At 41.4% G+C, this 13,983-nt stretch overlaps 1 protein-coding gene across 1 annotated transcript in view; it reads right to left on the bottom strand.

The window, feature by feature from the left end:
• The window catches only part of ATAD2B (ATPase family AAA domain containing 2B), a 152,189-nt gene extending 140,817 nt beyond the window's left edge, over positions 1–11,372 (bottom strand). Inside the window, exon 1 of the mRNA XM_011235412.3 lies at positions 11,010–11,372. Coding sequence (XP_011233714.2) covers positions 11,010–11,225 — 216 coding nt within the window. The 5' untranslated portion in view covers positions 11,226–11,372. The remainder of the gene's footprint in view (positions 1–11,009) is intronic.
• Positions 11,373–13,983: the final 2,611 nt, after the last annotated feature.

Here is a 13,983-nt window from a genome sequence, read left to right as displayed (position 1 = left end):
CTGCTGATTAAAAGAGCTAAGATTGCCAAAAGGGTAAAGGAAAAACCCATGCCTAATATTAGCAAAACGTATGCACAAAGACCAAAACAAAACAAAACTATAAGCTTCAGGGGCGCCTGGGTGGCTCAGTCATTAAGCATCTATCTTCAGCTCAGGGCGAGATCCTGGCGTTCTGGGATCAAGCCCCGCATCAGGCTCCTCTGCAGGGAGCCTGCTTCTTCCTCTCCCACTCCCACAGCTTGTGTTCCCTCTCTTGCTGGCTGTCTCTCTCTGTCAAATAAATAAATAAAATCTTTAAAAAAAAAAAAAAAACTATAAGCTTCAAAAAAGAAAGAACACCTAGGAAAGAATCACACCAACATCAAACTTCAAAAGTAACACTAGATAGAAGATGACAATAAAGTAGTATTATTTCAGTATTAAACCTAGAATTTTATATTCAGCCAAATTTTTATTTTTTTATTTTTTTTAAGTAAATAACATGGAAGTGTCTAGCATCCTTTTTTTTTTTTTAAGATTTTATTTATTTATTTGACAGAGACAGCCAGTGAGAGAGGGAACACAAGCAGGGGGGGTGGGAGAGGAAGAAGCAGGCTCCCTAGCGGAGAAGCCTGATGTGGGGCTCGATCCCAGAACGCTGGGATCATGCCCTGAGCCAAAGGCGGACGCGTAACGACTGCACCACCCAGGCGCCCCGCCAACTTTTTATTTAAATGAAAGAGCATAGTGAAAATATTTTCAGCCATGTAATGCCACAGAAAGTCTGTTACAAATTTGAGTCCCAAACTGAAAATTCTCTTGGAGGAAGTATTCACAAAAAAGAGAAATAAAAGATGATAATAAGAAATACAAAAAGATAATCAAACTGATACCTTAGAAAACTTTACTCCTACTGGAAAAAAACACAAATTAAATAAAAAGACAAAGCACTTATACCCATAAAAAAGTCAGAACTAAAATTCTAGACAATACACAGATAGGACAGTGGCACATTGCAAGAGTATGTTAAATAATACGTAGTTAGAAAGAATAGGGGCACCTGGGTGGCTCAGGAGGTTATGGTCCAACTCTTGATTTCGGCTCAGGTCATCATCTCAGGGTCATAAAATCAAGCCCGGCAACAAGCACACTCCCCACCCCTCCAACCTACCCCCCACCTTCCTCGAGATCCATGCTGGGCTCACTGGGTGCTGGGTATGGAGCCTGCTTGAAAGCTTTATGACACTGAGATCAAGCCCTGAGGCGAGCTCTGTGCTGGGAGTGGAGACAGCTTAAGATCCTCTCTCTCCCCCCACCCATTCTCTCTCTCCCACTCTAAATAAATAAATAAATAAGTAAGTAAGTAAGTAAGTAAATAAATAAATAAATAAATAAATAAATAAATAAAATAAAATAAAATAAAATCAGAAGGTTCAAAAATATGACTAGACATTATCTATAACACTGCATCCCCAATTGCAAAATCCACATTCTTTTCAAGTGTACACAGAATATTTACCAAAACTAACCATAAATAAAGTGACAAAAATAAATCAGAACAGATTTCAAAAGATTGAAATCATATGGAGTATGTTCTCTAAACATAGTGGTATTAAACTAGAAGTAAATAACAAAAGGATAATTAGAAAATAAATGCCCACTGCTTGGAAAAGTAAACAATATACCTCTTGACCGTCACTGAATCAAGAATAAAGCAGGAAAGAAATTAGAAACAATTCTAAAAAAAAAAAAAGTTTCTTTAAAAATATATAGAGGGATGCCTGGGGGGCTCAGTCGGTTAAGCCTCTGCCTTCAGCTCAGGTCATGGTCCCAGCGACCTGGGATGGAGTCCCGTATAGTATCGAGCTCTTTGCTCAGCGGGGAGCCTGCTTCTACCTCTGGCTTCTGCTTCCCCTGCTTGTGTGCGTGCTGGCCCGCGCGCTCTCTCACTCTCTCTCTTTCTCGCTCTCTGACAAATAAAAGCTTTATTTATTACTTTTATTTATTTATTATTATATTATTTATTTATTAAAAATAAAGCTTTAAAAACAAACAAACAAACAAATAGACAGCTAGCTAGCTAGCTAGATTTTGGGGGGGTTGGAATATAGAGGAGCTCCTGTCTGGCTCAGTAGAGCATACAACTCTTGATCTTTGAGTGATGAGTTCAAGGCCCAGGTTGGGTACAGAACTTACTTTAAAAAATTAAATTAAATTAAACAAAACAAGATAAAATACACACACACATACACACATATATATATACAACAGGAGGATCTGAACAACAAAAAAATTAGCAGAATCCTAACATGAGACAAGAGAGGGTGCCTGGGTGGCTCAGGGATTAAGCATCTGCCTTCAGCTCAGATCATGATCCCAGGGTCCTGGGATTAAGTACTGCATCGGACTCCCAGTTCAGCAGGGAGTCTGTTTCTCCCTTTGCCCTCCCCACACTGCTGCACCAATGCAATCTCTCTCTTGCAAAAATAAATAAATAAAACCTTTTTTAAAAAAAGAGACAAGAGATTTAAGTATCAAATAATCAATAAATCCACACTATAGTATTTCCATCTCCTAATGTTTGCCATCATATATATTTTTCTACACCAAATAAAAAAATACATATTTTTCTCAAGCATACAAAACATTCACCAAACTGACAGTATATTAGGTCACAAGGAAAGCATCAAATTCCGCAAGAGAAATACACAAACTAGGTTATGTGAGTGATGTTCCCTCCTCTTGGATTTATTACGAAGGTGTCAATTCTCTGAAAATTAATCTAGGAATTCAAATACTCTGCCATACTTGCTGCAGCAGCATATATATCAAATATTTGCCCAATCAAAATTCTAACTGCATCTTTTGAGGAATTCCATAATCTCAACTGGAAATGTATATGAAAAGAATGAAGATCCTTGAAAATCTAAGTCAACTTTGAAAAAAACAAAGAGGAGAAACTTGTCTTTTAGGATATTAAGGTATATTTCTAAACCACAGTCATGAAAACGGTATGGTACTGCCACAATAATAAACAGGCCAACAAAAAAGAAGAGAGAGATTGGAGCAGAACATACAGAAACTTGGCATGTTATCAAGTGGCAGTACAAAGGAAAGGTTGTCTAGAATAGAATAAATCAAAGATCTAAATAGGAAAAATTATATGTGTGAAAAGGGTCATAACGTGGGGCGCCTGGGTGGCGCAGTTGTTAAGCATCTGCCTCCGGCTCAGGGCGTGATCCCAGCGTTCTGGGATCGAGCCCCACATCAGGCTCCTCCACTAGAAGCCTGCTTCTTCCTCTCCTGCTCCCCCTGCCTGTGTTCCCTCTCTCGCTGGCTGTCTCTCTCTCTGTCAAATAAATAAATAAAATCTTTAAAAAAAAAAAAATCAGTAACCAAAGAAAAGCAATTAAGAAGCTAAGAACTGGGGCGCCTGGGGGCACCTGGGTGGCTCAGTCGTTAAGCGTCTGCCTTCGGCTCAGGGAGTGATCCCTGCGTTCTGGGATCAAGCCCCATATCAGGCTCTTCCACTGGAAGCCTGCTTCTTCTTCTCCCACTCCCCCTGCTTGCGTTCCCTCTCTCGCTGGCTGTCTCTCTCTCTCTGTCAATTAAATAACTAAAATCTTAAAAAAAAGAACTGGGGCGCCTGGGTGGTTCAGTCGGTTAAGCGGGCATCTGCCTTCAACTCCGGTCATGATCCCAGTGTCCTGCGATGGAGCCCAGCATCCGGCTCCCTGCTGATGCTGGGCTTCTCCCTCTTCCTCTGCCTACAGCTCTGCCTACTTGTGCTCTCTGTCAAATAAATAAATAAAAATCTTTTAAAAAAAATTTTTTAAAGGTAAGTATTAACTAACGATGTACTATATATATTGGCTAATTGAACATAATAAAAAATTTTAAAAAATTAAAATTCCATAAGAATCCTGAAGAAAAAAAAAAAAAGCTAGGTATTCCCAAATACTGGCAGGTGTCTGAGGATACAGGAACCCCTATACACCACTCCTAGAAGTAGAGACCAGAGCAGCAAATGTGAAGTAATATTTAAGTACATGTATACTCTGTTCTACTCCTGGGTATCTCAAAGAAATTCCTATACCAAGTCCTCAAGGCACATTGTATGAGGATGTTAACTGCAGCATATAACATAAAAAGACTGCAATGCACAATTCCAGGGGGTGCCATTCACATAGACTGCAGTGTGAATGGTGCCTCCTTGACTTTTTGCAACATGGCAGTCCTATAACAGTGAACCAAAGAGACAAAAATCCTTGCCCACAATGCACTTACATTTTAATGCAGTAGTACTTCATAAATATTTATTGACTGAATGAAAAAACAAAGGAATAAGCAAGCCTCACCACCAAAGTTAGATTAAATTTTCTCCAAGTTCCTCTCTAGCAAGATCAGAGAACACATCATTTTATGGGGATGTGAAGCACCACGGTGCAGAGATCCTAATTTGGGTCCTAGAATACAGACACAAACTAATAATGCTAAACATGTTTAATTCACTATTATGTATCTTCATTTATAAGTATGCTATATAATCTCTTTTCAAGAGGTTTAAAGCATGACGCATTTTTTCAAATGGAAAACACTTACCTACCCCCCAAACAGAGTCTCAGAGCATAGAAGAAAATGTACACACTGATAAATACCGCCAAGCAGAGGGGAGAGATGACAGCACAAGCACACCTCTACTATAGACCACAATGCCCCAGACTTACTCTTTATAGGGAATTTTCCCAAGTCATCTTTACAATACTGCAAAATGATCTCTCCACAATATGTCTGTTCCTCTTCCTATACCCACCCCGTGAAATAAGGCAGCAAACAATTACTGAAAATCGCTATCCGATATTTCATATCCCTATAGGCCACTATTCCCACTTTTAGTCCCAATACAATTCAAGACACAACTCCAGATAGTCTAGTAAAAATCTGTCTATACACAGTATGCAGAGAATTTCCTGACTGTACAACAGCTGCCTTCTTTGCTTTTCCAGATATTTGTGGAAACTACTAATTGAACAGCACCAGAGAATAGTGATAAATACAGATAAGACAGTAAGATACATAAGTGGAGAAGACAGAACTAGATTTAAATATTAAACCCACTTATTACCTACTTAATACTATTTATTACCTACTACTTATTACCTATTTGGTCTTCTACAGGCCATTTAACCTCTTTGACAACTCATTTCCTTAACTGTAAAATGGGGGGTACCATCACCTGCCTTACAGGGTTGCAGGGATTAAATGAGACAGCATTAAACTACCTGGTGTGAAATGCTAAATAAACCTTAGTTTACTCCTCTACTTATTAGGCCACAACCAATGGGCAGAAGAGCAAAATGCAACAAGTAAATACAGCTGAAGTAAAGACTGCCAACATGAAAATAACTTAAAATGAGGCATACTTGGGGGGTGCCTGGGTGGCTCAGTTGGTTAAGTGTCTGCCTTCCGGCTCAGGCCATGATCCCAGGGTCCTGAGATCGAGTCCCACATCCGGCTCCTTGCTCAACAGGAAGCCTGCTTCTCCCTCTGCCTGCCACTCCCCCTGCTTGTGCTCTCTCGCTCTCTGACAAATAAATAAAATCTTAAAAAAAAAAAAAAGAAATAATAGACATAGCTTTAAATAAATAAATAAATAAATACACACATACATACATACATACATACATAAATTGAAGCATACTTTCCATTCATTCTTTCAAAAATTATTTACTGAGCACTATGCTTGGCAGGCAATATTGTAGGCACTCAGGATACAGCTGTAAATATGACAACCTCTGTCTTTAAAGAACATCAAACATTTCCACTCAGAACATTGAGTAAAAGATAAGAACTCATCCCATTGATTATCTCTGTCATTCATTTAGCCCCTACTTGAATTGACTTGTCTTGTTAATAATTTCTTACATGTATACTATGTGTATACTTACACCCCTAAAAGTAGGGACTATGGTTTTTTTTTAATCTTCTCAAACTCCAATCATCCTTATTTTCACAAAATAATTGGCTCCTTAACATGCTATTCATTAACAGAAATTTATTAAGCATCTTCTATGTGTCAGATGCTACACTAGGCCCTAGGAATACAGCAATAGAGGGAAAATAAGATACAGTGCCTACCCTAGTGAAGTTTATAGATTATTCTAATAGAAAAGTCTAGGAGAGAATTTTTTTTTAAGCAAGCTCTACCCCCAACATGGGGCTTGAACTCATGACCCCAAAATCAAGAGTCTCATGCTCTCCCAACTGAACCAGCCAAGTACCCCCAAGGGAGAAAAACTTTAAGCAAAGGTATATATTCGACCTCCAGATAAAACTAGAATAACAATCTAAAAATGAAAAAAAAAATCACACACAATACTTACAATTCAAAAGCATCTGAAGTTTAGAATCTTAGAGCATATACTCAAAGTATCTAATAACAAATACAAATTACAGCCTAATAACTGTAATTTAGAATTCAGATGTCTCTTCCTTTTTTTTTCCCTTAAGATTTTATTTACTGGGACACCTGGGTGCCTCAGTCCATTGAGCGTCTACCTTCAACTCAGGTCATGATCTCAGAGTCCTGGGATCCAGTGCCACATTGGGCTCCTTGCTCAGTGGGGAACCTGATTCTGCCTCTGCCTGCCACTCCCCCTACTTGGGCGCTCTCTCTCTCTGACAAATAAATAAAATCTTAAAAAAAAAAAAGGCATTTTATTTATTTGAGAGAGAGAGAGAGAATGAGCAGGGAGAGGGAGAAGCAGGCTCCCCGCCGAGTAGGGAGCCCAGCTTGGGGTTCAATCCCAGGACACTGGGATCATGACCTGAGCGGAAGGCAGTCGCTTAACCAACTGAGCCACCCACCCAGGTGCCCCTTTAGATGTCTATCATTTGATGTAAGCCACACACAACATATCTCTCTAAAACTGTCTAGCTTATATTTAAATACAACACTTTATGTATGGTTTTCCCCCCCTAACTTTGTATTTTCACAGAAGTTTTTATCCAAAAATACCAAAATGCCCAAATGCCTTTACTCAGTAAGTCATTTTTCACAAAATCCTCCCACAGTGTATTACAAGTAGTAAACCTATCACCTGTCCAGCTGGTTTTCAAGAGGCTATAGGTTTCTCTACAATTAGGTAATTTAGGAGACATGCAATCAAGGACCTACCAAGGAATGGTTACCAAGACTACTTGCCAGGGAAAATGATTTAAGGAATTAATTAATATGCATTTGCTTCTACAGGTGTTGTAAGTTTCATCTATGACCTTAAAACTGCAAGTCTGAATATCTAGACTACAGAAATGGCCAGTAACTGAATTTTTTAAAGTTGCATTTTCAGTTGGCTACCACAGATAATCCTATGAACTCTATAGCTGCTTTGGTTCAAAACTGTGACGGGAGACATTGTTTAACACATTACTCAAGACCTCGATACATATAAGGAAAAACTTGGTCTACTCTGAAGGACTTATGTTTTTCCCTACTCATCTGAGAGTTATATACATTATTACCTTTTGCTCTCAGACTTCTTTTCCATGTTTAACCATCAACTTCCGCCTGTATTATGTTGGTAAATGCATGGGTGTTGGAAAAGAATAAAGTACAAGATGATAAAAGAGCATATTAAACAAGGACTCAGATTTTCTTAATGAAATTAAGGTAAAGCAAGTTTACCTATGAAGTTACTCAAAACACTTTTTTTTAAAAGATTTTATTTATTTGACAGAGAGAGAGAGAACACAAGCAGGGGGAGTGGGAGAGGGAGAAGCAGGCCTCCCCCCCCCCCACCCCGAGCTGGGAGCCCGATGCGGGGCTCCATCCCAGAGTCCTGGGATGGTGACCTGAGCCAAAGGCAGACTCTTAATGACTGAGCCACCCAGGCGCCCGGAAGTTACTCAAAATACTTATTTTAACCCTCTCGACTAAGACGTGGACTCAGAACGTACTATATAACCTTCCCAAAAAGCACAAAAAGCTAGTGATGAAGCCAAAAGCAAACAGGCCTAACATAAGTTAAAGAGCTGAAAAAACTGCTTTCCAATTCTGTGAATATAGTATTAGTTTGCTGAGAGTGACTCTTTGGTGGAGCAACAAAATGCTAATTATTGACCATATTAACTGACCTAAAAGAAGTCAAACTTTATACATACTAAACAAACAAAAAAGGCCAGTTATCAGAGTAATTACAACTACCTACCTAAGTCAGTTGGACGTTTAAAAAGTGTGGCACGGGGCGCCTGGGTGGCTCAGTCAGTTAAGTGTCTGCCTTCCACTCAGGTCATGATCCCAGGGTCTAAGATCAAGGCCCACATTGGGCTCCCTGCTCGTCGGGAAGCCTGCTTCTCCCTCTCCCTCTGCCTGCCACTTCCCCTGCTTATGCTCACTCTCTCTCTCTCAAATAAATCAATAAAATCTTTTTTTAAAAAATAAAAAGTGTGGGCACGCACAAGAAAATCACTGCAATAACCTACAGAATGTATCGTATGTTTATTCCCCAATCCTACACATACTTGGGGAAAAGGCAAAATTATAGGCATAGCTCATGGTCCTATGGCTTTTTAAAACAAATGAAATAACTCTAAACACAGCGCATGAAATCTAAAAAGCATCCCGGGAGGTTGAGGGGGATGAGGGGGGAAATCAGCATCAAGTATAAAGTGAAGAACAACAAAAGAAGAAAAAGGAGGACCTCCTCAATTATGTATCTTATAAAAAGGAATACACGTCTTCCTACAAAAATAAGGGTCTCCTAACGCAACAGCATGAACAACCCCATTTTCCAACAAATAAGTCTTTAAAGACACTAGCAAATGTCTAAAACTCGAAGGACACAGAGGATGCCTATTTAAATAGATGGGAAAGAGTACTAAATTCTTGTAATTCATAAAATGAACTTGAGAGGAAGACCTTACCAGACTCAAATCAACCCACTTTAGAAATATATACAAAGAAATATACAGAAGTTGCTTCATAAATACATCGTCCATAAACTTAACAAATTCAGAATTACAACTTATCCTCTTTGAAAGGACCAATCACAGGATTAGTAAAATTCTTAAATTTCTCAGAGAAAGCCATTAGATCCTTCTATCATCTACTACAGGCAGAAGACAAGTCTTAAAACTGAAAAACAAATATTTTAAAGTAAATCTTCATTAGCCTGTTATTTATGGCCTTTTAAAACATTTTAAAGGGATCCCTGAAACAAAGTTTCATTAGCAACCTTCTAGAAAAAGCTCTAGTATCTTTCATTCCTCCTGCAATTTAAAAGCTACCAAACGTTCATTTCTACATTAGATTATTGATTTCTTGCCTTTTAACATCTCCATAACAGCTGCTTGACAAATTACTTCACCTTATTCCTCAGGGGGTAAGGACAGCATGATATCCATGAATTCAAAAATGGGACCACAAACTGATCAGTGACAGATGAGCTAATTGCTTCAGATGAATTAGACACTGCTCTAATAGACTAGGCATTCATACCATTATACTACAATTAAATGCTTACACTCTAAACATTTTTTTTGTACTCAGGCGAAGACAGACCTTTCTTAAATTTACTTCTATTTTAAAATATATGTTAGCTTCAGAACGTCAACAAGCCTGTACACATTGGGAATAATTTCTACAAAATGCCAGGTTTCAGAATAATTATTCTAAACAGTTTGCACAACTTTCAGATTTTGCTTTCTTATTTCAACCTAAGAGATCTGTTAGCCCCAAAATAGTCTACTAACAAGACAATTTTTTAAAATATTTTCCAGACTTTTAGCAAAATAAAAGCCAAATATATTTTCAAAGATACAATAAATATATTTCAGAATAGTACCGTAAACTATATGATGTATTTGCATCAGTTCATTCTGATTAGTGTCCAAACGGTAGGAAATACAGAGAAAAAGCACAAACCATAATCTTGTAGACCCCATAGAAAATAAAATATTGCTTCCCTCCCACAATAACAAAATGGTGTGAAATCAAAGGAGCATTTTAAATGAATACCAATTTCCAGCCAAATTACTTAGTAAATTAGCCTCTTGCTAGACAGAAGCAATACTCTTTTCTGAATTCATAACCAATCTCGTAACACAAACTTATCAAATCCCTTAGAGCGACAAAACAAGTGCTAGCTCAGAGTTTGATAATAAAATTTCAAGATCTTTCAACCACTTTTTTAAAAAACTAAATCACCAGCCTTCTTCAAATGTCACGTTTGCAACAGTGTAACGATGGTGTTAATTCACCTTTTATAAACTATTCCTAACAAAAATGCAGACATCCAAGAAACCATACAATATGAAGGTAGTGTGTACAATCCAAAACATTCGACATGCCCCTTTTGTGACTTGAAAGCTCTACTAGAAAGCTCTACTAGGTCCCTACTAGAACCTTGGTTAGCTACTGGCTGATTCCCCAGCTACAAAATCATGCTTGATCTCTCCTGCCTGGAGAGGCGATAGCGTTGGTTTTGTTTTTAAAGTTGGTGTCAGAGCAGCTACAAACTTTTTTCAGCATCCCTGCCTGGCTGCCAACTGGAGCTCTCCGTTCACTTCCTTACTAACTTGAACCACCCCCAAACAGTTTGAGAGTAAGCTGGAGTTAAGACACCGGCAGGCGCTGACACACTTACAAGAAGCGTTTGACACCGCAGAAAACTTTCACTTCTCTTCTCCAGCCCTTCCACCCGGGGACTCCGGCCCTCCGCTCTCGCTCCCCTAGAATTCCCCTCTAAGGCAGGGCAAGGACACAGAAAGCAGACCGTTCTAATGTCCCCGAAAAGACCCCCCAGACCCCTCTCCCCAGACTCCAGTCCTGTTCTTTACACAAAAGAGCCGGACCAGCAAAGCTGTCGCAGCCCTACCTAGCCGGGTGCCATCCTTCACCGCACCCGCAGACCCGGTCTCCAGCCTCCCGAGCGGTCTCCACTGGAGGCTTCCTGCCCTAACCCGGCCAGACAAAGCCCCGGCGGCCGGGCCGGCACTCGCAAGCCTCCGGACTCGGGCCGCCGCGCTCTTACCCGGGCCTCTTCCAGAGCGACGCCGGCGCCACCGCTTCCCCCGGCCTTGGCGCCGGGGCAGCTGGCAGCGCGGGTCTTGGAGGAGCGGGTCCGAGAGGAGATGAAATGGCTGCTGCCTCCGGTCGCCCCAGGCTCTGCTCCGGCCCCAGGCCCAGGCCCAGGCCCAGGCGACTTGGAACCGAGAAGACGCAGAGAGCTCTTCCGGGTGTTCACCATGGTCCAGCCAGGAGGACGGGGTCCACACCGCGCCCGCCGCGCCCGGGAGAGCCAAGGAAGGCCGGCCTGCCGGCCGGGCAGTCAGGTCCAGTGGAGCCGGGCCGGGAGAGACGAGCCGACCCGGACTCTGCGGAGCGTAGACGAGGACAGGCGAGAGTAGGGCAGAGGAAGAGAAGTAGGCGTGAGAAGGCAGAAAGCGGGAAGCGGGAGCGATGCTCCAGGCCGACAGCTCAGACCCTCCACCGGCTTCGCCCTCCTCAGCGGGAGCCGAGCGGAGCCGCCATTTCTGCCCCTTTCTCTCTCGTTCTCGCTCTCGAGCTCCGTGCGTCAGGGATCCAGCGCCGCAGGGCCGACGAGACCGCTTCCGGCCGAGGCCGCTGTGGGGCGCTGCAGGGTCGGCAAGCCCGTCTCCTACCGGCTGCCCCCTCCTCTCCCTCCGCCCCTCCAAGGAGACCCCGCCCAGCGGCGCGGCGTCAGCGCTCGGCGGCTGGGGAAGGGACGCTCTGGGCTGTGTGAGCTCTATGGTTTCCAGGTCAGGCCGGGTTAGTCTAGGAGGGGGATGGGAGTAACCAGAAGGAGTGTGGGGACAGGCTAGCGCGCCTGAGTTGTCCCTGGAATTCTCATGCCCAACCAGGTCGACCCTACCATCTCCACCATCGCCCCAGATGGCCTGGGTGGAGCAAGGAACGACCGGCAAAGGCGAGAGATAGACGGGGACACGGGAGGACGAGGGCGCGGTGACCTGAGTTGGAATCCCAGAGGTACTTGAGGCAGGACGCCGAACTTGAGTCGCACTTCTCGTGGTTGTAAAAATGAGACTATGGTAAAATAGATCTGTGCGCCTTCTGGCACGTGGTAAGTTTAAGAAAGAACAAACGCTAGACCCCTGCGTCTGTATACAAAACAAGAAAGGGTCGTTTTCTATAACCTTCTCCAGGTAGATCTAAGGCGGAGTCACGGAGAATGAATTCTTTCTCCTAAGAGTCTCCTTTATCACTGCCGCCCCCACCCGCGCAAGAATTGAGAATATAAAAAGCTGAACACAAAATACAAAATTTGTGATTTATTTCAGAGTTTAAGACAATATGAAAAGCTCTCCAGTAAAGTAGAAATTATGTTAATTTCACCAAAATTCTCGGTACATTAGCGTTAGAGTGTGTATTATTCATTGGGCATAAGTTCTTCCTGTTTGCTGCAGTAAGAAAAATTGAAGGCTCAAGTAAAGTCCTGTAAAAATACGCAAGCTGCGTCAAAATTAGAGCATTCTGGCCATCCAAGCGCCCAGTCCTTCAACAAAACTTCATCCAGCACTGAGAATGGAGGTAATTTTGGGTGGCTCAGTTGGTTAAGCCTCAGACTCGGTTTCGGTTCAGGTCAGGATCTCACGGGTGGTGGGATTGAGCCCTGTATTGGAAGGGCTTGAGATTTTCCCTCTCCCTCTCCCTCTGCACCCCCCACCCCATTCTCCTGCTGGAGTGCACGCTCTCTCTTCCTAAAATAAATAATAAATCTTGGGGTGCCTGGGTGGCTCAGTCAGTTGAGCATCCCCCAGTTGGAACCCCACCTTGGGCTCCCTGCTCAGCAGGGAACCTGCTTCTTCCTCCCCCCCCCATGCTATCTCTCTCTCCCTCAAATAAATAAAATTTTTTAAAGTAAAATAAAATAAAATCTTTTAAAAAAAGAAAAAAAAAGACAAAGGCAAAGCCCAGAACCTGTTCAAGTTATGGCATCTAATGTAATCACCCTGCAAAATCCTGGTACGAAAGGATACACCTAAGTATAGGATGAATTAGAAATAAACCTGCTAACCTTCCCATCATTCATCCTCAGGAGACTTCAAGGAAAACTGCCTTTCCCAACATCTACACTAAGAATGAAGAGGAAAAAAACATACCCCTTGAGAATTCAGAACAACAAAGTGGTCCTCAGATTTACAGCTTAAATTCACCAAATCTCGTAGGTATGAAGAACCTTGGGACAGTAACTTATGATACATAGGCTTAAGTCAAAAGGGATTCTTAGCACAAAGGAAAAGTAAACATAAATTATCTCCAAAAGAATGCACTTTCAACAGGGGATGCAAAAAAATTAAGCCTCATAAATATGACTCCATTAAAAAAATCACAAAACATTTTTTAAAAATTATGAAAAACAGCCCACAGAAGAGACTAATAGAATGAGGCCTGCAGATTGATATTCAGATATGTAATATAAAGATTAGAAAATAATGAGCAAAAATGATGGAGAATTTTAAAAGAATCAGAAGTTAAAAAGTAAAAGGAGTTCTTAACACCAAAAGGGCAACCTATAAAAGGAAAAAAACAATAAATTACGCTTCATCAAAATATAAAACTTAGTTCCGTGGGGGCACCTGGCTGGCTCAGTTAGTGGAACATGCAACTCTTAATGTCACGGTTGTATGTTCAAGCCCCACGTTGGGTGTAGAGATTACTTAAAAATAAAATCTTTTGGGACACCTCAGTGACTCAGATGGGTAAGCGTCTGCACTCACCAAAAATACAAACAGGGGCACCTGATTTGCTTGATACCTAGAGCCTGTGACTCTTGATCTCCGAGTTGTGAGTTCAAGCCCCATGCTGGGCACAGAGCTTACTAAAAATAATAATAATAATAATGATATAAAAAGAATTCTCAAAATTCAATAATTAAAAATTCCAATTAGAAAATGGGGAAAAGACCAGAAGATATATTTCATCTAAGAGGACATGAATCAAGAAAATAAGCTTATGAAAACATT

The sequence above is a fragment of the Ailuropoda melanoleuca genome, chromosome 4 (genome assembly GCF_002007445.2).
Source record: "Ailuropoda melanoleuca isolate Jingjing chromosome 4, ASM200744v2, whole genome shotgun sequence".
NCBI classification, from domain to species: Eukaryota; Metazoa; Chordata; class Mammalia; order Carnivora; family Ursidae; genus Ailuropoda; species Ailuropoda melanoleuca.
This window is presented reverse-complemented; position numbering and strand designations above follow the sequence as displayed.